General features: G+C 41.2%; 3 protein-coding genes across 5 annotated transcripts; 1 reads left to right on the top strand and 2 right to left on the bottom strand.

Moving 5' to 3' along the window:
* Nucleotides 1-67: 67 nt before the first annotated feature.
* rbbp8 (retinoblastoma binding protein 8) lies at nucleotides 68-11,570 on the bottom strand. Of its 3 annotated transcripts, none has more exons than XM_050056302.1 (19): nucleotides 11,438-11,570; nucleotides 8,987-9,139; nucleotides 8,838-8,880; nucleotides 8,607-8,702; nucleotides 8,436-8,527; nucleotides 7,113-7,185; nucleotides 6,757-6,932; nucleotides 6,567-6,662; nucleotides 6,082-6,155; nucleotides 5,859-5,926; nucleotides 4,839-5,118; nucleotides 3,658-3,826; nucleotides 3,434-3,522; nucleotides 3,035-3,191; nucleotides 1,471-1,611; nucleotides 1,303-1,357; nucleotides 1,094-1,181; nucleotides 872-1,013; nucleotides 68-727 (listed from the first exon to the last, which is right to left on the bottom strand). In XM_050056302.1, the coding sequence occupies exons 2-19, from the start codon at nucleotides 9,084-9,086 to the stop codon at nucleotides 624-626; spliced, it is 2,043 nt and encodes a 680-aa protein (XP_049912259.1). In that variant the 5' UTR covers nucleotides 9,087-9,139; nucleotides 11,438-11,570; the 3' UTR covers nucleotides 68-623. The 3 variants fall into 3 exon arrangements, with proteins under 3 accessions (XP_049912259.1, XP_049912260.1, XP_049912261.1); XM_050056303.1 differs by having other exon boundaries at nucleotides 8,987-9,153; nucleotides 11,438-11,550; XM_050056304.1 differs by having other exon boundaries at nucleotides 70-727; nucleotides 4,932-5,118.
* Nucleotides 11,571-12,563: 993 nt separating this feature from the next.
* Nucleotides 12,564-20,165, bottom strand: fam168b (family with sequence similarity 168 member B). Its single transcript, XM_050057158.1, has 7 exons — nucleotides 20,031-20,165; nucleotides 17,365-17,456; nucleotides 16,654-16,737; nucleotides 16,261-16,403; nucleotides 15,931-16,129; nucleotides 14,648-14,772; nucleotides 12,564-14,025 (listed from the first exon to the last, which is right to left on the bottom strand). Exons 2-6 carry the CDS (start codon nucleotides 17,432-17,434, stop codon nucleotides 14,660-14,662), a joined length of 609 nt encoding a protein of 202 aa, XP_049913115.1. The 5' UTR covers nucleotides 17,435-17,456; nucleotides 20,031-20,165; the 3' UTR covers nucleotides 12,564-14,025; nucleotides 14,648-14,659.
* A 532-nt stretch (nucleotides 20,166-20,697) lies between these two features.
* Nucleotides 20,698-23,510, top strand: fbxo45 (F-box protein 45). Its single transcript, XM_050056538.1, has 3 exons — nucleotides 20,698-21,213; nucleotides 22,033-22,389; nucleotides 22,488-23,510. Exons 1-3 carry the CDS (start codon nucleotides 20,887-20,889, stop codon nucleotides 22,671-22,673), a joined length of 870 nt encoding a protein of 289 aa, XP_049912495.1. The 5' UTR covers nucleotides 20,698-20,886; the 3' UTR covers nucleotides 22,674-23,510.
* Nucleotides 23,511-23,766: the final 256 nt, after the last annotated feature.

Genomic DNA, 23,766 nt, shown 5'->3' with positions numbered 1-23,766 from the left:
TCAGAATGAAGCACTGCAGCATTTGATGAGGTAAAACAACACTTCATCGACATAAAGTCAACTTTATTATCCAAAAACACCCCAAGTATACTCAGTATCTGGTAAATCTTAACTAAACACGAAACTGGCAAGCAGTCTTTAGTACGGGTTGGCAACCTTTACTATCATAAGAGCCATTTTTGGCCAAAAAAAAAAAAGAAAAAGAAAGGTAACACAGCCTTTTAAGTCGAATTTCGCCTAACAACATTTCTAACAGATAGACAAAAAGGCGCCACGCCACGGTATAGTTAAAACATTTTTTTAAATTGATGTATGAGCTACACTTATTTACAGTTGAGGAATGTAAGAGTAACCTTATGCCCACCAAAATAAACGAGCCACAGGAGAGGAGTTAAAGAGCTGCATGCAGCCCTGGAGCCACAGGTTGGCTTCCCCAGCTCTACACAGACAGCACACTGACATTAACGACTTGAAACCGAAAAAAAAAGACAGTATAAGGTCACTATATAATACAGAACTTGGTGGTACTCAGTGCAACGCAGTGACGAGCCTGCTCTTCATATACTGTAATAGTTTTCTGTGACTTAATCAAATCGAACAGTTCTTATATGAGCAAACATTTCTTAGCTCTCCTGCTGGTTTTGCTTTGGGTTTGGTGAGAACAAAGCGTTGAATGGTTGTCTTCTCCGCATACGTGCCTGGGGATCCTTCTCTTCTTTGATATAACCTACAAGGAAATCACATCTCAGTATCTATAAGTAGTTTTAATGAATTTTAAGCCATCATGAGATTCTGTGACACTGACGACACTGTAAGAAAAACAGTTTATTGATCCCTGCAGTGACTAAAAAGGTAAAAATCACCTAATTACCTCTTTCAATGCAGGTTTGAGTTGATGGGAATCCAACTTCCCAGAAATGTTCAGGTGTACAAGGAGGAATGTAGAGAAATCTGTGTCTCGAGCAGGAAGTCAGCTTCTTCTGCTTCTCCTCCTCTGGCAGATGTGCGTAATACTGTTGGAAATACACATCCTTTAAAACAGGATCTGTGATAAAACGTGTCTGTTGCTCGGCTCTGTTGTCAAAATACTTACAATTTCACATTCTTTGCAGGTGGTGCCCTTCAGTTTCCGTCTCTCGTCTTTCTTGCGAATTACAGCCATGTGTGCAAATGCTGGACGCCTATCCAAAGAGAGAAAACATGAGACTGTAATCTTTTTTTCTGTCTGCACACTACCCAAAAAGACGACAGCATTGATTTGAAAAAAGAACCTACTGGTTGTGAGGCTGATGTGTTTCTTACCCTGCTTTGTGCCTGTTATATTGGCTCATAGTGTTTTCATGAGGATCTTGTTGATCTTAGAGATTTAAACAAACATATAACACAAGTTATATTAAAGAACTGACATCTAATGTTAAACAGAGAAATTACATGATGACAAACATAGTTTCTCTACATCTAAAAGCCTACCATCATCCTTCTCTTCATCATCATCATCTTCACCACAGGGCTGACTCTGGCCCAAGTGTGAACTGTTGTAAGACTTGTACTCCCCGTAAGCTGTTGTGTCGAACATCAGATCCAAACTGTCATTTGCCTTCTCGCCCACTCCTGGAAAAGCACACAGATATGATGTTAAAATTTTCATTAAAACACATTTCACAATATGCTATTAATTACTGCATATCAGACCAATCAGCTTTTGTATGACATCAGCGTCCATCAAAACGTGAGTGAAGATTCTCAGTCATCCAAGTCATGGTTATCTAAAGTGCTATATCATAGGCAACTGGACTTGAGTTTCGTGAGGACGTTTCACCTCTCACCCAAGAGGTTTCATTAGTTCTAACAGACTGGGGCAGAGTTGCAGGCTTTAAACTCTGTGTGGGTGTGAACAGTTTCAGAGTCGCTGAGGTCAAATATAAGGCGAAATTTATACTTTTGCATTGAATTGATGCTGTACCTATGGCGTAGGCTCTGTGTCGACCTGACCTATGCCGTAGCACCTCCCCAGAAATGTAACTACATGTTGCAATGCAGACCTCCTGCCTTTTTTTTGTAAGCTGAAACCATTTCCCTCAGTGGAAACGAAGCTTTTATTTACTTTAATTTCACAGATGAGAAACAATAAATTGTGAAGACAATAAAGCCTCCACAAAAATAGCATTTTAATCTTGTGTGTGATTTATCCTGGCTTCATATGAGCAGAGGAAATCAGACAGTTTAGAGGAAAAGTCCACTAGCTGCTAGGCTAATTTATACAATGTAAAATGCCATAGGCTTGTGCTAATAACGTTAGCATGTTTATATTTCTTTGGAAAACGTGTTTAGTATAAGACAGTTTTGTTGGTGAACCTTGTGCGTTATAATGGTGCAAAATTATGTACCGTTACCTTTGTTAAACGTTACTGTTGTCCCTGGCTTCATATCATATCAATCAATCAATCAATCAATTTTATTTATAAAGCCCAATATCACAAATCACAATTTGCCTCACAGGGCTTTACAGCATACAACATCCCTCTGTCCTTATGACCCTCGCAGCGGATAAGGAAAAACTCCCCAAAAAAACTCAAAATATGAGTAGAGGAAAAGTCTGCTAGCTGCTAGGCTAATTTATACAATGTAAAATGCCATAGGCTTGTGCTAAAAACATTAGCATGTTGTATTTGTGGGGAAAATGTGTCCAGATAAAGACAAGTGTTTGTCTGTGAATGCTGCGAGTTTGAAATTGTCTCTAAACTAAACTTTACAGCACTTCACAGAAACCCTGTTGCCAACTAGTGTTTTGGAGGTGTAATTACAGAGTGACACAGACACACCACCACAAGTATAAATGTTCACAATGGCGTAAGCTCTGCTGCACAAGTGTAAATCCCGCTTAGGGGTTCACACCCACACAGAGTTTAAAGCCTGTGACTCCACACCAGTCTGTTAGACTTAAAGAAGCCTCTTGGATATAACATAGCACTTTAGATCATCAATCAAAGCATGTCAGTAATCAATTACTTAATAAGTTGTGGTTAATATTCACCAGACACGCTGGTCTTTCTGTCCTGTGCATTTTCTGCCCGACCCTGAAGTAAGCTGTGACTGACCCAAGTACAGTCTGTATCTACCAGTTCTCCATGACCCTCTTCTTCTTCTTCTTCTTCTTCTTCTTCTTCTTCTTCTTCGTCTTCTCCCTTTTGCTAAAATATGAACAGAGACACAGATGAGCAGCCTGGTGTAAAAGACACTTCTCTCCAATATATCCAGATGAATATGTTCAGATGCAATGTTTTTAGTAGTCATAAAAAATCATGACAATCACAGAAAATCTTAGCAAACAGAAACAGTGGTCACAGGTCGACACTCTTCACCTGGCCAGATATTTAACTAAATGACACTACAAGTTCTGCCATGATGTTTATATCCGGTCATGTGACTGTACCTTGTCTCCTCTCCACTCGCTGTCATACATGGACAGTGCGAGCGCAGGGTCGATGCTCCACGAGGACTCCACTCTGTGCTTCCTTTCAGCTGGGAAAGCAGAGTTAGCATGGTCACATGAAGTTCAACAGATTATAAAGAAATACTTTAAACTGTACATCATTTAGCCAACTGTCAGAAAAACAGACCGTTCTTCAAATGTCATTGTCAAACACACAAACTCACCATCTTTTCCTTCATGTTGGTCATGTGAGGCATTCAGACCCAGCCAAGGGGGCTCTTTCTTCCCAACACTGTCCTTGTTTGCTTCTCTAACTTCTGGCCTCTTGAAAACAGGACTTGTACTGGGCACATTCGGCCTTTGGCTGGATGTCCCAGTTAGTGCTGGACGAACCTGTGAAATGTCAAAGGAATCACATGACATTTTAAAGCCATATGGAAGAATTGTTCTAGTTATATAAAGGGCCGTTGTCAGGGTGGGGTCAAAGGGTTATGAAAAGGTTAAAGATTAACCCCTAAATGGGATCAAGTACAACATTTACTTACTGACTTATATCACTGACAGTACAAGTAATATGTATTTACATGATAAACAAATGTACCGTTGTCATTAAAAAACCAACCAGTGTGCCATCTGATACTCCCACCCCCCGCAGGTATTGTGAAATGGTGCGGCCCACCTGCCAGAGGGGGTCAGAGCCGATTAAAATCTATCGGTCGGATATGCCAAACACACACAAGCTAAGTCAGAATGCCTCGCCAGAAATGAGGGACTCCTTAAGGAAAGCCAGGGTACAGAGAGAACAAGAAAACGACAGAAGAGAAGCATCGGCCAAACGTCTGCCTCATTGCCTTTTTCCCCATGTTTTTGAAAGAAACTGCACCAATATGCTCAGAGTTCAAAGCTTTCAATACTTGTGAAAGGCTTCTGAAAGCAGCACAAGAAAAGAGATGTTTCAAAGGGTGTAAAAAAGTACGCAAGTACATACATATGGAGGCCTGACCCGACTCGCCCTATTTGATTTTCCATTATCAAAACTTGTGGATATCACTTGGTACTTTTTTTGGTGCCACCTCCGTTGAGGTTCCAAGCAAGCTGAGCGGATACTAAAAGGAGAAGTTCAAACACTGCAGACCAGTCATTGGTCAGAGAGAAAGGTCACATGCAGTCTGCAGAACCACAGAGTACACTATCCTGTACAATTGACAAAGTCCTGACATTCAGTTGAGGATGAAAGGACTCAGTGAGTGACCTCACGATAGTTTCACGCAGCTTCTCTATGCTGATAAGCTGAGAATCCTGTCTTCACTGAGGGGGCTCTATCCACGGCAGAAAACAAAATAAAGAAAAGGACATGGTACCAAAGTGATTTGAGTCAAACCATGCAGTGAAAATGAGGCATTACCTTACTGTCCAGCAGCTCCTTGTTGAAGCTTTGATTGCTTAAAGGTGTGGAGGTGTGTTTGTTCAGGTCTGGTTGCTTATGTTTGCCTTTCACCTGTTCCTGGATTCCTTGTTTGTCCTCCTCTTGCAGCTCCTGCTCACTTTCCTCCTTCTTCCGTTTCACCTTGTTAGTGAAGCTAGTCTCTGCAAACCTTTTGACACGTGGGAGAAGTGACGGGGATGTTTCTGTGGTCGAGTCTGGACTGTGGAGCAGCGTGGATGGACCGGGGGAGTGGTAAGGTCTTAAGGTGGGAAAACAAACATGGTTGTGTTACTGGGATGTTTTTAACTTGACTGCACAAATAAAGAACAAAATTCCTACAAAGCATGGTGGTATAGTACTGTAGTTTTAAAACTGGACTAAACACAGTCTGAATTCATGGGGGTTGAGGTGTGGAGGTTGGCAGCATGCATCCCTGTCTGCCACTGTGTCTTTTTCTGACAAGCCAAAGTTAGGCTCGGATGGTATCTATTTTTTTCAAACTTTCCTCAGATTTCACCGATGTATACGATAGTCTACGTCAGTCTTGTTAGTCGTCTAGTTAGTTCATCCACTGTTACAATAATCACAAAGTCAAGACCTGTTTCACCGAGAGTTTGATTCTAAAATACGCTGTTTATCCCCTGCGGTCTCTCTCAGCTGTTTACAGTCCTGAAGCATTATCCCCACTACTAGCAGTCCCCATGTCTGCGAGCTCCTCTAAACCACCAGAGACTGACCTCTGGTGGCATGTGATGTGCACTACATGCAATACATCCTCAATACAGCATCTCCGTATGACTTTAAAAGAAAGAGGAATGTCTGTATTTTTGATGACATTTAAAATCATACCATCGAGATTTCTAAAGACTGAGACACAGACTGTTTCAAACTTGACAACATTTACATTCTAAATGGGTCCAAAGGTATGTGCTTTTGTAATGTTTAATGATGCAGCAGCTGACAGGAAGAAGACAGGGACCAAACTGTTGCCATTCTTACCCCAAGCGAACGCCATGCCTCCACTGAGATTTTGAGCTGCCCTGCTGGCCTGCAATCGTCTCAGTGCTCTGAGAAAAGGCAACAAAGAAAGAAGTTACAGACACAATCCAAACAGCTGGACTAGTTCGAATGTCTGTGCTAAGATTAATTATTCAGTTCACGCAGTAAATTTTCTGCCAAATCTCTTTCATACAGACTTTACATCAGTATTAATCCGACCTACCGTGTGAGGCTTGTCAAGAAGTTCAAGGCCACAGGTTTCTGCTATCGCCTCCTCCAGTTTTAGATTTGAATCCTCTGAAATGAGACCCAACAACTGCCATCAGCAACTTAAATGTTCAATCTTCTTAAACTTAAATTTCCAGAAAATCATGTCGGACAAGATTTAAAAAAACTGATTATGTGTTCCATCCCTGCTAATCTCTGATAGCCAAGATCACAAGGATGTAAGAGGCAGTTTGTTTATTGTAGCTTTGAGTTTTCATTAACCAGTCCTCTGAGTGGAGACGCCTCTTCCTGTGCTGCCCCACAGTGTGAACAAGGCTGATATGATGGGTGTGTTAGTGTAAATAAATACTGCCTGGTTGAAAGAAGACAATTTCTACTGAAAGGTTTCCACTTCCTGTCCTCTTAGAAACCAGAAGTAGTCTTACTGTTTTTATAATTCCTAATCTTAAATTAACGATATGACAGGAGTACAGTGCTTACCTATGATGTGGGATGTGTCCAGTTCACAGGTGTTGGGTACAAGCACTTGCATTCGTCCAGGATTCTTTGTAGCGTCAACAGGCTCCTTATCCAGTGCTTTTAAAAAAAGACGTACGTTAGAAAACTTCAGACAGGTGATTCAGATGACAGACATGTGCATTAAAAACTCTGAACTTTAAAGCTCACTGACCGCTGAAGAGCGACTTGTTAGACTGAGGTAGAGGCATCTCTGCGTAGCGAACGTGCTTATTTTTGTCAACATCTTTTCGTTTCTTCAGTCTGCTCGCCACAGGCAGCGAGCTCGGCAGAACTGGTGAGTCTGGGATGATGCCTTCCTCTTGTTCTGAGGTCTGCTGGGGCTCCGAGCTGATGAAAACAACACCTGCAATGTTAAACTAGGAACTGAAACTTTGCTGTAAATGCTTATTCCTGCACAGAACACCACAGCTTCAAAACACTCTAAATTATTGCATTTATTTTAACATTTTTACAATGTCAGAGAGAACATGTTGATAAAACATGACTGTAACACACTGAAGAACCCACCGAGACATCTTTAATTTTTGCAGTTCAGCCTGTAGTTTCCTGTTTTTGTCCTGAAGGCTGTTTCTTTCAGTCTCTGGGGGACAAACAACACACAAAAAAGTATCACACACACTACATTTCAATTAATTACATTGTGCTTTTCAACATGCCGGCAGCCATATCCTGTGGTACACTGCAACTGTCATCATAAACCCATGATACACTGTTACACATGCCATGCACTCTCATGAAAACAGGCTTGTTTTTATGCAAACAAGACTGGACGTGTTAAGAGATCACCAAAGTCATTACACAATTTCGTGGCAACCCATTTAATAGCTGTTGAGATGTTTCAATCTGGACCAAAATGGTGAACTAAACGACACTGCCATCTCTGCCCAGACTCTGGGCTACACACTGAAAAGAAAAGAATGTACTCAAAGGGCGTTCTCACTTTCTGATCTCACCCTTTTCTAAATTTGAACAAATTATTTCCTACATGTCAACTGATATGAGAGAGTGTTAGGGTGCTTTCAGGTGCTTTTGCTTTGGTCTGAATCAGGGACTGATTTTGTTCCAAAGTTGTAAAATTGCTTAGAGTTGGTTCGTGTTCTCACGGCAGCATTTACAAGCGGACCAGATCAAATGCCCTGTGTGTGAAAGCTGCTCTTGATTGGTCAGAATTTCCATGTGGGAAAAATCCAGGAAGTAAAGCAAACGTTGAAGAAGAGTACACTTGCAAGATAAATGTGACACTTTCTAATGTCACAATGGAGGGACAACTACGCAGGTTGATTTTAGCGCTGCTCATCGTGGACTATATTGCTGTCATTGTTCATTTTAGTCAAACCATACAGTTTGAAAACGAGGCGCGGCTCCAACTAGAAAACAATGTTTTGATGCATTGGATGTGCTGAATGTGCATATTAAGGCAGTACAGGAGGAGGTGCACATTAATAATCCTCCAGGACTGTAACATGCTCATGTTTGGCCTGGAAATAGGCTGAAAGTAATGAAAATTCTTAGCCCCCGTTAAAGTTAAATGCTTTAGATATTCATTCTTAGCAAGCTGTTGGGATATTGAGGAGTACTCCACTTCAGCAGCGGGAATATTGTCCTTAGCAAAGTGGTACAGTGGATGTGGAGTCTGTAGTTGGTGCTAAAATAGGTGTTTTCTTTTGTCTTTTTTTGGTTCATCTATTATTCTCAAAGTCCTTCAAGCCGACGACGAAGTCTGTAAGCAGAACATTAAACACCTTCTCTTTTTTTTGCAACAGGGAGGCTGCTAAGCTGCAGCTCATCACATCTCCATGTGAGTAGAACAAGAATAATAAGTAAACTCACTCAGTTTGGCGATGAGGCTTAAATTATGATCCTGGTTATTTTTTAGGTTCTCCTCTAAGGCGGCACATCGCTCACACTCTCCTGCATGGAGCCTGGAACAGTGAAAAAATGCTGCTTATAAAAGTTGCATATTGTTTTGAACAAAGTTAACCATGGTGTGGAGGAAGTTACCTTCCCTCCAGGTGAGTGTTGGCATCCTGCAGGGTTTTGTTTTGCTGCTTCAGCTGCTGAGTGCGATTGTAAAACACCTCGAGTCTCTTTGCATCTCTGTAGAAAACAGATGTAAAGACAGGTCGGTCGCTAATGGAGACAAGACTGAAATGATTTTCTAAAGCCAGGGTCAAATATACTCGCTATCATCACTGTCAATATAGTTCAGAGTTAGGGACACATTGTACTCACAGACAGCGCTCATTTTTCAACTTGCTCACTTTTGCCTCCAGCTCTGAAAACAGCAACAAATGTAATGTTGAAGAGTGTCAAACACACTGCCAAAAAAAGATGTAATTTTTAGTGTCTGATTTTAGTTTAACCAACCAAAGGTCAGTTACCTTGAAGTGCACCTTGATGACACTCTCTGAGCTGTCTCAACAAGTCCTCAAAGAGGTCAGGAGGGTTGGGTGTTCCTCGGCTCTGTCCTGGGCTGCTCATCCTCCATTCACTGCTGAAACCACGCCCGCTCTTCCACTACCTGCCAACACCACCTGGAGAGAAAAATCTTCATCACATACAGTGTTCAGGGGTCATTTTTCAAAGGTAATAGGTTATAGATTGCTATGTGACTATTTTAATAACTTCAAAGTAACGTAATATATTACATTCGATTAAAGGAAGTATTCCTACATGGTGAAAAGATGCAAAGCAACAGAATGAATGCCACAATCTACATACGTTTTACCTAAAAGAATAACTTAACTCGTAACGTAACTCCTTTGTAGTCACCACCAGTTTGATTAGTAACTTTAACTTTAATTACATATTTTCCTCAGTAACAGATTACAGTTACACAGGGGGTCTACAGATATCAGACACTTAAATCTAATGCTTTTTAAGACATTTTCAAGATAATTTTTAATCAAATATTAAACAGATTTTTGGACAAATCATCTCTTCTTATTCAAGCATTGCAGGTAAGGAAGTAAAGGTAAGCACAATATATATACGATCCTGTGCAGAGGTAGGTTTTATGTAGGAATATAGTTATCAGAGTGAGTAAGGTTAATCTACATTTTGCCAACATGTAAGTGCAAGCATAAAGTAAAAAAGCCAGTATTAGGCTCAGTGGACGTTTTAAGATTTGTTACATCAGAAATGTGGACTTTCACGTAGGAGAGGTCGACATATTTTAACAAAAAGAAATTAAAAGATGGGTAGATTAAATCAGATTGCAAAGTCTGCACCTACTTAGGGCAACAAAAAAGTTTATCTTAAGTGTGTCGGTAAAATGGACGACCAAGAAAGGACGGCTGAGGAGATACCTGCACATCGATGCAACTGGGCTGGAGTCGGACAGCCACAAAAAAGGCCCACAGGCTGAGATCAATGCACAGAAATGTCAGTTTATTTAGAACATCTGTGCACAAAAAGAAGGGTGTTCAAAGTATAGAAAAACAGTAGCTCTGAGCACTGACGAGAGTCAAGGACTGAAATGTTTGCTGCTGTTTTTATTCACTTATTAATATTTTTTGCACTTTGAGAACCATTCTTTTTTTGCACGGGTGTTCTAAATAACTTGACATTTTTTGGTTTTGACTGTAAGAATAATGAGTTTGTATGGTCCCTATACCCTGCCCAGAATGATCTGAATTGCTTTCTTTTGCAAATTAAGTAATGGATGAATTACACTTATGTAGTTGTTGCCCCAAACCTCTGCACAGTAATTTAGATATGGAAGAACTAGTGAACACTATAGTATGTGGAGTGACTTGTGATCCAGGACCTCTGCTTTATTTAATACCGCAATACTTTTTGATACTTCAGTTTGTACATGCTTAATATGTGATTTCCAGCAGATTTGGTTGCCTATTGTCGTCTAAGAAATTTGATTTCATTAACTCTATCAATATTTAAACCATCCAAATAAATCTTTATCCAGTTCCCAAAAAATATCATTCTCGTTTTGCCAAGGTTTAATGATGATATGATAATTTATTTCTATCACACCATACTTTTAATTTACTCAATTCTGAATTGAAAAATCACTGCCAGATTAAAAAATATTTGTATCATCAGCAACACACACACACATAACACCGGTTTCAAAACCTTATGATACTTGGCATAAATCGTTGATATAAAGAATAAACAATTTAGGGCCCAACACTGACCCCTGGGGGACACCACCAGTAATGTCCAAACACGTTGAACACTGATCACTGCCAGCTTCACACACTGCATTCTGTCAGATAAATAACTCTTGGCCAATATAACGCTTTACCTCTGATGCCACACTGTTCTAGTCTATTGAACATGGTTTATTGTGTCAAAAGCCTTTCTTTATGTGTATGAATGTTCCACCTGTATACAGTTTTGGGTCTGGTGAATTTGTGATTTCCTCAGCTGTATCTATTAATGCCAGTGATGCTGCTGTTTGATCTCTCAAACTGATCTCTTTTATTAAAAACCAAAGTTAACTACAATCCCATTATGTGAAGAAATAAAGTACAACTCATAGCTAACTAGCTACCGTTAGCATTAAATGTAGCTTTACCTTCAGAGCTAAACGTCCAGTCGGCTCGCGACACTTTTACTCTCGACACTTGCTAACATTACTGAGATATTTTAAACCTGTAAACACGTTCATACCACACAGCACCAAACAGTGAGCTCTTTATATTTCAATGTTATTAAAGAAGCACTGCTTTTACGTTATGCGCATTTAAACACCAACGTTAATTACTTTATATTATTGTAAACCAATTAACACAACAGCACCAACGTTCTTTAGATAACATTAAACTACACATTTACAGCAGCCGCCGTATAAAATGAAAAAGACTTACACAAGAGTGTCCGAGATAAACTTGATAGTATAATACTGTTAAGCTAACATGTTAATGTGCAGTATTTCATGTTAGTAACTGCAAAACAAAATCCAAACTCGCGCGCCGGGTTGCATGATGGGAAGTCTTCTTCCGGTCTTCTTCTTCTTCTACTGCTGCCGCTGATCTGGAACCTTCAGCGTCCTCTGCTGTTCAAACACTGTTACGACTGGAAATAACATTTCTAAAGAATTTGGCCATAATTATATATTTTTTATATTATTAAGTAGGTAGAGCTGAGTATGGAGGCCGTTTGATGACATATTTGGATTTATTTTTAATTCCTAATATGTCCATTGCGTTTTTAGAGCTCAGAAAAACATAGGAAAACCAAAGCCAACAGGTAGAGCACATTAACTGTAACTGGCCACAGGCAGAGTGATCAGTACAAAGTAGCAGTGAAAATAACATATACAGAAAAGGATAAAATATACACAGCAAGGTGCTTCATCTAAAAAATATTATGACATTAACCTTTGCCCTGAAATAATTTAAGTATAGGATTCCAAATCTTATCAAACACAACACCTCCATCCTCATATAACCATAAATCATTTGTAGGAACAGCGTCCATCTTCCACACTTGTAAAATTAACTTCTTTGCAATCACCATTGCAAATAACACAGCCATTTTTTTGACTTTTGCTAGAGGAGGATAAGGAGCTAGTTGCTCCAAGGATAAATAGGAGTGGATCAGGTTTCCAAGATTTCCCAAAAGCCTCAGAGAACATCAGGAATAGAGTCTGTGTAAAGGTTTAAACATTCATCCCAGACTTCATCTGTTAGTTCTTTATTCAGTTCGTCTACCCGTGCCTGTTTAATTCCTAAGGTGTCCTGTGGGACAATATATTTTGAAGGTGAACTACGGCCATTATCAGAGATGATGTTATTTCTATGATCCAAGAAAGTAAAAATCTTTATTACATCTTCCTTGGTTTGAAGAAAGAGGTGTAATTACTTGTGTGAAAATCAGTTTTCTTCAATGCCCAATCTTTTGTGGTCATCGGGCTCTTAACACTTCACAACCATCAGCCAGTGTTCAGGGACAGGAAGTACAAAATGACAACAATAAAATGGAAACACAGACTCTTCTTATATTTGTTTTATTTTTGGTCTTTCTTTAGAATACAAAACAAGAACCAAAATCACAAAAATAACATTTACAAAACAGATTATTTAACTGAGGTGACTGAGGCAACATAGAAAAGCATGTCAGAAACAGTGATACTGGTGTGTTAGCCTGGAACCTCGAGTTAAAACAGCGAGCGATGTAGAAGGTCAGATATCTTTACTGCTTTTGAATTAGTGCCTTTCTTCAGTAGTGCTATTCACAAATGGAGTTTAACAATATCATGTTTTCCTAACATGTCCACAGTTAGCAGTGAGTTCATGACGTAGTGCTTTAGACCTACCTAAGGACAAGTTCATTATTGTGAGATGTAGGTCGAATACTCGAGGCGTGTCACACTATATTGCACCATTCTTAATGGTTTCTATTTCAATCCTCTTCCACACACACACTCACACACACTCACACGACACTGGTCCTGCTCATGCACGCTCCTAACTCTTAAATGGGTGCAAATGATTTCTAACAACTTCCTCCAAGAATGAATCTGGAATTACTGAATAGTTTTAACGTTGATATCGCCTAAGAAAGCAGGAAACAAAAGGCTGCGTGACACTTTTGGGAAAGCTGATACTCTTTTCCTAAAAGGTCTGACAGAGCAGGAAAAATGAAAACACTGAGAATGATTAAGTGTTGGAATGGCCGTCAGTCAGAGGCACAAACTCATAAGTCCCATCTCTCCTAAAATACAAAAATGGTAAGACGAAATGCAAACACTGCATCACTGAGAGAAAGAATTCAAACCTAGCTCCGATTACCAAAAACACAAAGCAGTGAAGAGAGTACAGTTTGGTCTGCACGTGTGTGTGCAGGCATGTTTTTGCATGGATAACATTTCTTGTCTTTTCTTCTTTCACATGTAAGACATGGTCACTGGTGATTCAGCATTGCAGATTATTACTTTTTTTTTTAAGTTCCTTTGGATGTGTGCCTTTAGTTGAGTTTGCATCTGTCACAGCAGGTAGATTGCGCTAGCATTACTTCATATATCTATATATACACATGCATTCAACATCATATGTATCCCCCGGATTAAAATGAACAACGAAAAAAACAGTTCCTAACTCCCTTTTCACCACTTAATTTGAAGCTATAAAAACCTGCATGACAGTCCACAAAGAAAAGTTTGCATGGAGGCATTGCTGTTTGATGTGAGATATGCAGCAGGTTGTAGAGGTGCTGGCGCTGGCGGGTGTGTGACATGGAATGCAGCCTTATTCCATTGAGAGGGGTCATGGGGGATGGGCCTATTCTTCACCCCCTCCTAATCCGAAAATGGGCCTCTTTCTATGTAGTTGGGTTTTAGATTCACATTATGCTGGAAGAAGAGTAACTGGTTGCAGACGCTGGCGGGGCAGGTCTTCACCAAGAGCAATAAACACTGGAGTAGAGTGTGAATGCATATCTACCATCCTCTGACCTGCAGGGAGAACGACACGGAGGAGTGTGAACTCTAAATCTGGTTTAAGGGAAGGTTTCAGATGGAAGAATATAAAGCGAGAGAGGTGACATGTTAAGTGGTAAAAGTCCTTAACCATCATCAGACTGACCGTGTGTCTCAAATCGCAAACCTCTGTACTGAACACTTCATATTTTTAAGTGCGCTAAGCATGCAAGGCAGTGTGCTACAACAGGGGGCGCTATACTTGTTACACTTTTTGCACTAAGAACCAATACTGTTGTTGGGTCTGTAATGATTTGGCACCGCAATCCATAATGCGTATAACGTTAGCATTAGCTTGCTAGCTACGCTGTGGCGCAAGTTTGGTTTATGTGTGGGCGGAGATAGCAGCCAAATGTTAGCGATAATGCTCCACTGTCAGTTTACTGTTTAAAAAGAAGACGGTGAAGAAGAAGAGGCGGTTAAAAAAAAAGCAGTCGTCACTTACCGTACGTGCAAAACGGCAGTGTGCATTTCTCGACTACACAACCCTGCTGATATTAGTGCCCCACACAAGAAGTACGTAGTGCACAGTGTACTAACGGAAGTATGCAATTTGAGACACAATCTGACTCTGCAAATATCAAAGCCTCATACTCACGCTTCCCTCTCTTCACCACTGTGGGGGGACATAGCTGTAGCTGGGTGTGCCAGGAGGTCGATACGTGGGCATCGTGACTTGGTGGGGGGCAACAGACGCTGGTGATGGAGTCGTCAACAAAGTTCCTGAGAAGCAAAGTGACCACAGAGTGAACAAGTGCACCCGTATGATACAACAGTCTACTCCTGATGCACCAAATGTTCTGAACCATAAGACTCTCCTCTCACGCAGGTGTGCTGAATAAGGAATCCCACCTGATCAGAAATTGGAGGCATGTGGCCGATCAATATCTGCTAACATCCTGTGGACTGACTTTTGTTTGTTTCTAATTCCCTGGTGTATAAATATCATGGGTTCCGGCCGACAGTTTATGAAGTGACAGAGCAGCGTCCTGAGTAAGTTATTAATAACGCGCAGAAACATTGCAAGCAATAGTCCACTTTCCCCTCTCCTCTCTCGTGTCAATCTCTTCCTCAAACACATACACGCAAACACACACGCTCAGTCCTTGTGACTCTGTCCTGACAGTTGTGTCACTATAGTGAATAAACAGTTCACAGGTCGGGTTCATGTGGTTGATTTCTATTGTCTTAATTGGGATCAGTGGACCAAATTTAATAAGGCAATCATTATAACGACTTTAAAATGTCACCTGTTAGTTTCTTCACTCTTTCCTCATCAAAAAGAGGGAGTAGGGGGAGGTAGAGTGTACAGCCTGGTCGGGCGGGGGAGAGTTCAGTCCATCTATCCATGCCTCTTTCTTATTTTTCTATCTATCTGACCTTAACTCTTTGGCCCCACTCAAAAACCCCCAGACAGCACTATCACTCCCACTCATAGTCTCAAGTACGTGCATCAAGGAGTTGTGACATCTGGTCCTAAACTGAACTGAAACAGAATAATCTACATGTGATTATATGTTACTTCTGCTTTTTAAGTTCCTCAAATTTAAAATGTATGTTTTGCTGCACTGAAGAAACAATGTGAGGACTGAAACCAAGACGTTAGTATTTTCTTATTAATCGTGGCCTCGACCACTGGTGTGATTTTCTCTGACCTAAGAGACGCGCAAAAATAAGATAACGACGGGTTTGTGTGTCACTTCCTGAATGAGACCTAATGTATGATGTGATAAACACAGTGAGAGGAAGAATGGGGCCCAGATTTACTGAGACTGTAAACGCAAACTGGGGATTTAAACCTTCAACACATGGAGACACAACCTCAGATTAAGCATCTCTACAAAATATAGATGCTGATGAATAATACAATACGATGCTCACCAGCTGACATGGCCATAGTGGTGCCGGCTACCATCCCCATGGCGACACTGTTGTGGCGGGGAGGAGGCATAGGCGGGGCATACATGGCTGCAGGCATCCCATTGGGCTGGACCACTGTAGTGTGATGGATAACATGAGGCGGTGCAGCATACAGCGGCTGTGTGTAGTAAGTGCCTTGTTGTTGTGAAGGTATTAGTGCCTGGATCACACAGGAACACATTAAACAGGACTTTATTCAAATGCAGTGACACTTGATCGACACAGATATCACGAGTCTGAAATCTGGACCTTTGATTAGAGCGCCATCCTCTGGCCAACTTAGATAACTACCTGTGCATAGGGGTTCTGTTGGGGGTAGGTGCTCCTGACCGGGTACACAGCAGCAGGGTAGGGGCTGGGTGAGGAGGAGTACGGCGGGACAGTCCCAGTGTTGGGAGAGCAGGACATTTTGAAAGGAGTCCCTGGAGCATAGCCTGGTGGGAGGAAGAACCCTGATGTTAGTCGTGCTGATTATTCAACGTCCAGTCACTTTCAGTCAGTGGGTGTGGATGAAGAAATAAGCAGTGTTGCGTATCAACGGTTACTAACTGCATGTTAGGAAAGATCTGCAGACTGAAACACTGACCTACATACAACCTGTAGAGGTGTTGAAACCCTTGCTACAGCACTAGACTCTCTGCTACCTAATGTCATGCACAGTCAAACACAGTGAAACATCCTTACCACTGGAGAAGGCTGCGTTCGCTCCTGCATAGATGTTAGGAGTGTATGCTGGAGCAGCTGCTGCGTAGCCAACAGGGAATCCAGCTGCCATGACGGAAAAGGGGACAAAAAAATTTCAATTAATTTTCAATTATCTTGATTTCAGGGTCATTTTTGCAGTTTGGATATTTGCCTAAACCAGTGGTTTTCAAACTTTTTGTGGCCAAGGCACACCTGTGTTTATATCTGTGCACAGCAGCTTTTATAACGTGTGTTATCCTTCTTATCACAGCATAATAAGAAACTAAAATAAGACAGGTTTTCTTTCTTTTCTTTCAGTGGTAGGTCGTCTTCTCTGGTGCTTTGTCGTAATTTGCTCCGTACAATAAAGCGATCCATTGTCCCACTCACGGCTTTCTCCTTTTAAATGTTCTCCTCCCTCACACTGGCTGTCAATCAGGCTTTTGATGTGCCGCACACTTAAAATTCTCACACGCAAATGGCAACAAATGGGTTCCCTGTGAAGATTTTTTTTTAATTAAATTGAATTAAATTACAGTTTTTAGCTACGGTTTGCCCCTTTATTAGGAAATGGGTGCACACAACATACTGATACAGTCAATTAATAACACATTTCAGTTGAATACTGCAATAATAATGTGTGGTTATCACAAAATCCCACCATTTGAGAACCACTGTCTTAACCCATTACACATCATCACATGAGATTACCTGGGTAGCCTATACCCTTAGTGTTGGTAAAGGGGACCCCTGTTGGTGCAGGGCTGTACACGGGATTCATAATGGACGTCTGTTCACTTATTCTGCAATGAGAAAGCACAGACTGTGTGAATTTAAGAGCATTTAAATGACAAAACAACAAATGAAATTTAAGCAAGATCATCTGGGAAAATCTGGGACGATTCATGAGTCAACAGACACCTGTCCACAAACAAAGCATGCTGAGATGTAGGCCTAGACGTTCCCCTGATGCTGCTAATGGCTAACAATTTTGTTTTAATTTTACTTTATAAAGACACATAAAGACAAAAATACAAAACAACACTTAAAATGACTGGAACATATAAGGACAGTGACAAATAATGCATCACTGACATTTCAGTAACCAGAATGACAACAAAACCACCTCACAAGAGATTTCTTCATCTCTCTAGTGCTGTCCACACACACTCATAACTTGCATTACAACATGTTGTGGAAGCGGTTAATATGCATAACTTAACATGAGCCAAGACCTCTGCACCATTTTCAATTTTAGTTTTAAATTTCTCTCCATGTCTCAAGTGAGCACTCACTGTTTTTCTGTGTGTGTTTCCACTCACCTTTCATTGTAATTTATCTGTAATCCTGCTCTTTACGATGTATAGAAAAGCTGTAATATACTCAGTGTAGTCATTTCTTGTAAAAATAATAATAATACATGTATTTATATCCTCCTGAGACCCTCATATGAGGACATCACATTTTGGATTTACTTGACCTTATACTTCATTCTGCTTCACTTAGGGAAATATCTTATATATGTAAAAACATTTTTAAAAGAACTGTATGACTTCCTATAACCTTAAGAAAACCCTCACGTGGCCATTTCTGACCTGACACAGCAACAATAGCCATGTACAGCTGATATGAGTGTCCCTGCAGGGCTTCTGTAGCCTATATCCTCCTAAGACCATGTGTCCTCATATGACAAAGTCACATTTTGGGTTTACTTGACCTTATACTTCATTCTACTTCACTTAGACCTGTTGTCCTCGTTCATGGACACTTTTTGTGCCATCTAGTGGTAGTAAGAGCACACTACACTAATCCATGTAAAAACAAGATGGCAGCCATCTCTGCCAAGTCAGTCTGCAGCTGATCCCGACACAAAAGTGGACAAGATCCAAAACCTGATCACATGCTATGGTTGAAAATTGTTTATTTATGATGAATAATGTTTGTATGTCAACAAATTTGACCAATTCTAGCAACAGTAACAAGCTGAGACACTGTTATAACTATATTATGATTGACAATCTTTAGTTTTTTATACTTATCAGGTCCTACTGATCCCAAACAGCTAGGAGAAATTAAAAATGCACACCAAACAAAAGCTCAGGTTAAAGAAGGATACAGCACTTTTAAAAACAGATGTTACAACGTGCTTCACAAGATGATAAATGAGATATCTGCAAATAGTAAAGAGGTAAAACAAGGTGATAAAAACAAATAAATGTGCATAAATATGTGCATGCATCCACACAAATGGGCAGGTACATCAATACACCCATATGCACACATGCTCTGTGCACAAGCTTTAGCACATACATGCACAAAACACATACAGACACTTCACATTCGACCTTATAGGAGTGCAATTCTAAAAAAAATAAATTTATTTCTAAATGTTTTTTAAAGTGGATCATTAAAAAAGTGTCCTAAACATTTTGTGTTGCAGCAGAGGCAGCCTTGGTTTCTGCTCCTCATGATGCTCATTAGCAGTGTTTTCTTCTCGGGCACAGCCATGTCTCTGTGCTGCCCTCTAGCGGCGGTCCCAAAACCATTACATCACTACACAAGTGCTGATTCAAGGACAATTTAAACATTGAAGCAAAGGCACTACTCTAACAGCCTACGTCATTTGGTATTGAAGTGAAGCTAAAACAAGGGCACCACTATTTCTAGTGAGCAGAGTGTTTGCATCTCATGCTGTTAAAGAGGAAGTAACGTTACTACAAACATAAATATATATTATTGTGTGTTTTTATGGAAACCACACAGCAAAATATCTCCTGACTGTCTTTAATAAATCGTCATTATCTCGTTTTTTAATTAGAAATGCACCAAAACTGTAAGCAGCAATAATTCAGCTTTATTAAAAGATTTATTAAATGATTTTCTTCTTACACTAAAACATCCAGTCTACACAATATGTCATGTTTGCTCAGTGGTTTGCATGTCAGCTTGTTTCCAGGAGGCCTTCACTATAAATAGGTGTTCGCACATTTCCAGGTGACGTTAGACATGTTGCCTGCAAAAATAAAGATGGCAACCTTAAAGTAGAAGAATTCCGAAAGGTGAACGCAGCGGGGGCTTTGTTATAGTCAGCTAGCATAGCTCCCGAGCATCACCAGCTGCGCACCCCGCCGCTAGCTGAGCATGTTTGCCATTTGCAGGTCGGTCCCGATGCACAGACTGACCTGCTAATCACCTGTCTGACCGAGTGAAACCACCGGACTGTCCCCGGACAGCAGCCAGATGGGGGCAGCTTGTCAACAGGCCGCATAGCACAGGAGGCAGACAGCCAGACAGCTGTGCTCTGCAGTGACGCCTGTCCCGACACTGAACACAACACACACGTCTCCTTATCTCAGTAACAAGCGACGACAACTTACTGTTCACTGTCCTGACCGTGTGTTAGTCCCCTCCGCTGGTCTTCTGGTGGAAAATGTATTTAAGCTAGCTGGTGTTTTGCTCCCAGATGCTTTGCTGAACTCTTTTGAGCAAACGCGTCACTTCCGGGTAGCGTCACGTGATCGCGTGTAAAAATAAAATATTATTTTTTTCTTTAATGGCTACTTTTTCCTGAAAAATATACGGTAACGAGTATTTTTTTTTCGTCTGAACACATCAAAGAATTTTCCCTATTTTTTTAAACACATAAACGATTTCTAACACGATTAAAAATGAAACTGAAATAACATAAATGGTCGGATACAATTATTAACTCATAAACACTGCCATTATTATTTCATAACGTATTATATATTTATTTTTTGGCTGTTTTTCTTCACCACAGAGTTGCTACAGTTTGACATTACAACAATGTAAGGTTAAATATCCTACACTGCAACATCCGTGAGCTCATTATTATGTCTGGCCTACGGTCCTTGCAGGCAAATAAATATATTTTATTTCAGCAAGGGCTTCCGTTTATCCAAAAACTTATCAATACTCAATTTAGCTAATTTGGCCGTATACATAATTTAAACAATGCTTATGCAAATTAATTTCCGAGTTTCTTTAACAGCAATACAATATGTGTCTTTGCTCTTCCAGGACCTTGACGCATCGTTTCCATTCAGCCATTGAACTGGGAAGAGTAGGGTCCATACTGTTGTGGTTTTACTGCGACCTATATGTTGACTTTACAGGTAAAATGTCGCTATTGAACTTATATTAGGAACCATTCTGCGGTGTAAGGTGAAACTATTCGCTCGACTGCTGTCGTCGGTGAAGTGTAGGGGCATAATGTCTGGAGCGGCCGGTGGAGGAGGAGGCTCCTCCTGTCAGGGTGCAGCAGCGGCAGCCAGTTGCAGCTCCGCCGGCTCACCCTACGCTGCTGCAGCCGGGGGAGGCGTAGGAGTGGCCGGGAGACTGCCAGCTCGGGTCTTGGAGCATGTTTTTTCATATTTGGAGCTCTCCGACTTGATGCGTTGTGCATTGGTGTGCTGGCACTGGAACAATATCCTGGCGGATGAAAACAGCGAGGTGTGGCGCAGCCTCTGCAGCCGGACTTTGAGCGATGAAGCTCTGCGTTCTGACATCCTGTGCAACCTGCCCACCTACAGAGGAAAAGTAGGTCTATCAACATACCGATGTTGTCTCGGGGTTGGGAGAACTGTGATTAATGACGAACCCCCTTGAAAAATCTGGCTGTTACAGTGCTACCTTTGTTCTGCAATCACCTTCGCGTGACGTGACTGATAGTGTGGTAAACAGCTCACTGTCTTCAGGGTGAATCCATAAGCTGCAGTGCTACATGCCAGAATAGCTCAGAGATGCGTAGAATATCATTTGCAAACAAAAAACAAGTCATGTACAAAGTAAATGTGCATGTTTGCTGAAGCCCAAATTAAATTGGTAGATTTTGAAATGGGGTTTGGTGTAAGGATTTAGCAGGGTGAAAGGTGTTGTTTAATTGCCATTAATTCACACTAGGTCATGGAAGTCAGCTTTATTACAGAGGTTACTATTAGTGTTTATTATTGCATAACTGGGGGGATGAATGGAACTGTCTGTAGGAAGATCTTAAATAATTTATCTCAAGAAGCCATAATCATATACTTATAAAACTACTTCTGAAAGACCTTATAGAAGCTCTGAGCTCCAGAGACCTGATTGGTGCAACACATTCAGTCCCGCATGGTAGAAAAGCCAAAGTCCATGACCCTTTCTCACCTTGTTTACACATCTATATATAGGATATGTTTCCCAGATCTTTAGAGTTCACCAACAACTACAGTTGGAGGGCTTTCCTTTTAACTCGACAGCAGCACCCAACACTACCAAAATATGATGTTATTTCATGTTTTTGCACTGTTATATATAATTTAACAGCAGCATCTTTCATACCCAAATGTCTGTTCACTGTCCCTGTCCAATCTCCCTCTGCAGCTCAAGGCCTTTCAACACGCTCTGAGCTCCCACGACTGCTCCCGCAACGTTTACGTAAAGAAGAACGGCTTCACCCTGCACCGCAATCCCATCGCCCAGAGCACGGACGGGGCACGTGGAAAGATCGGCTTTTCGGAAGGGAGGCATGCCTGGGAGATCTGGTGGGAAGGCCCTCTGGGCACCGTGGCGGTAATAGGCCTCGCCACAAAGCGGGCGTCCATGCAGTGCCAGGGCTACGTGGCCCTGCTGGGTAGCGATGACCAGAGTTGGGGCTGGAACCTGGTCGACAACAACCTGCTTCATAACGGGGAGGTCAGTGGGAATTTCCCACAGTGTAACAATGCGCCAAAATATCAGGTAGGAGCTGGAGCCACACGTGTGTGTACCTTCATCAGATTTTGAGCAATCCAAAAATAATGTGTGGAGTTAATGAATGTACGTTTGTGTTTCCACAGATCGGGGAGAGAATACGTGTGATTCTAGACATGGATGACAAGACGTTAGCATTTGAAAGGGGTTTTGAGTTTCTTGGAATAGCGTTTCGTGGACTGCCCAAAGCTTGCCTGTTCCCCGCTGTCTCCGCAGTGTACGGCAACACTGAAGTCACCATGGTGTACCTGGGGAAACCTCTAGATGGCTAGAAGCAAAGTCACCCGTGCCACCATTAAATCCAACAGGCTAGTGGAATGTTCAGGACTTTTTCTGTCAACAGACTGCCAACTCTGTTCGGAGTCCAGGGGTTCATGTTCCTTCCAAGCCGAATAACTGTTCACACACACAAAGAGAACTGTTCGCATTTCTACTACAGCCCATCATAAGGAGTCAGTTTTTAGACTGGACAAACTACAGGGAAAAGGAATGTGTCCAGACCGTTTCTGTATCATCGTGGAAGTGTCCACTTTTACAATTTAGCTGCTGGACTGTTTTATTTACAGGATAGGGGAACGTTATTTAATGTCATGCGATTCAGGCTCACAGCGCCAAACGTTCACTTGAGATTTTATGTCTGCTTAAACGAGGCCAAAACTGTTCTTAACTGTGGCAAATACTTTAAGACGTCATTTAACAAGTGAAACAGTAGTTGTCATCGATAGTTATCTGTTGTACTGTTTGAATTAACTGAAACAGCTCATTGTGAATTAGCACAGTTTAACTATGATCAACGACTGGATTATTATTATGGTTATATGCCAAATCAATGTGAGCTGATGTTAATATTTTGCTTTAGGCAAACACAGAGGACGTGCGGACCAGGCACATGCATGTGCATGGATACTGGGGTATGGACCGTAACACCTGACCTTTTAATATACCTGTCCAGTAATGGTGGAAACTATACCTGTATCATGTTAATGTGTGTCCTCGTTAATGTGCTACCGTAGTATTACACACTATTTATTTTTTGTTTTATCTATGGTACTAGAGATTCTGTATAAGGCCTGAAAATAAAGTCTACATGGTGCCACTCTTACAGTAAATATGGTTTGATGTTTGCCTCATGCACAGCGGTCCAATAACACCATGTGTTTCCAGCCAGAATGCTGCAAGATGATTTTAAGTAAAGCTCTGGAACACGTAGATGCTTGAACCCAAATCTAGATCTCTAAAATGTATGATTTTGAATTTATCACATGAGCTGGAGTTGTCCCTTGTCACCGATCCTGTTTGTTATATTCATGGACAGGATCTCGAGGTGCAGCCGGGGGGAGGAAGGGGTCCAGTTTGGGGACCTCC

This window comes from Epinephelus moara, chromosome 11 (assembly GCF_006386435.1).
Source record: "Epinephelus moara isolate mb chromosome 11, YSFRI_EMoa_1.0, whole genome shotgun sequence".
NCBI classification, from domain to species: Eukaryota; Metazoa; Chordata; class Actinopteri; order Perciformes; family Serranidae; genus Epinephelus; species Epinephelus moara.
Note: the sequence above shows the minus strand (reverse complement) of the source record. Positions and strands in the feature narration are given on the sequence as shown.

Bases quoted from the DNA above. Each gene is read 5' to 3' on its own strand.
- fam168b (XM_050057158.1), bottom strand. From the start codon at position 17,434: ATGAATCCCGTGTACAGCCCTGCACCAACAGGGGTCCCCTTTACCAAC. The intron at 16,738-17,364 runs GTAATCTCATGT...CCGTCATGGCAG, and splicing joins TAAGGGTATAGGCTACCCAG to CTGGATTCCCTGTTGGCTAC. The intron at 16,130-16,260 runs GTAGTTATCTAA...TGTGTGATCCAG, and splicing joins AACAGAACCCCTATGCACAG to GCACTAATACCTTCACAACA.
- rbbp8 (XM_050056302.1), bottom strand. From the start codon at position 9,086: ATGAGCAGCCCAGGACAGAGCCGAGGAACACCCAACCCTCCTGACCTC. The intron at 7,186-8,435 runs GTGAGTTTACTT...TTTGTCCCCCAG, and splicing joins AAGCCTCATCGCCAAACTGA to AGACTGAAAGAAACAGCCTT. The intron at 1,358-1,470 runs GTAGGCTTTTAG...TAAATCTCTAAG, and splicing joins TGATGAAGAGAAGGATGATG to ATCAACAAGATCCTCATGAA.
- fbxo45 (XM_050056538.1), top strand. From the start codon at position 20,887: ATGTCTGGAGCGGCCGGTGGAGGAGGAGGCTCCTCCTGTCAGGGTGCA. The intron at 21,214-22,032 runs GTAGGTCTATCA...CTCCCTCTGCAG, and splicing joins TGCCCACCTACAGAGGAAAA to CTCAAGGCCTTTCAACACGC. The intron at 22,390-22,487 runs GTAGGAGCTGGA...GTGTTTCCACAG, and splicing joins ACAATGCGCCAAAATATCAG to ATCGGGGAGAGAATACGTGT.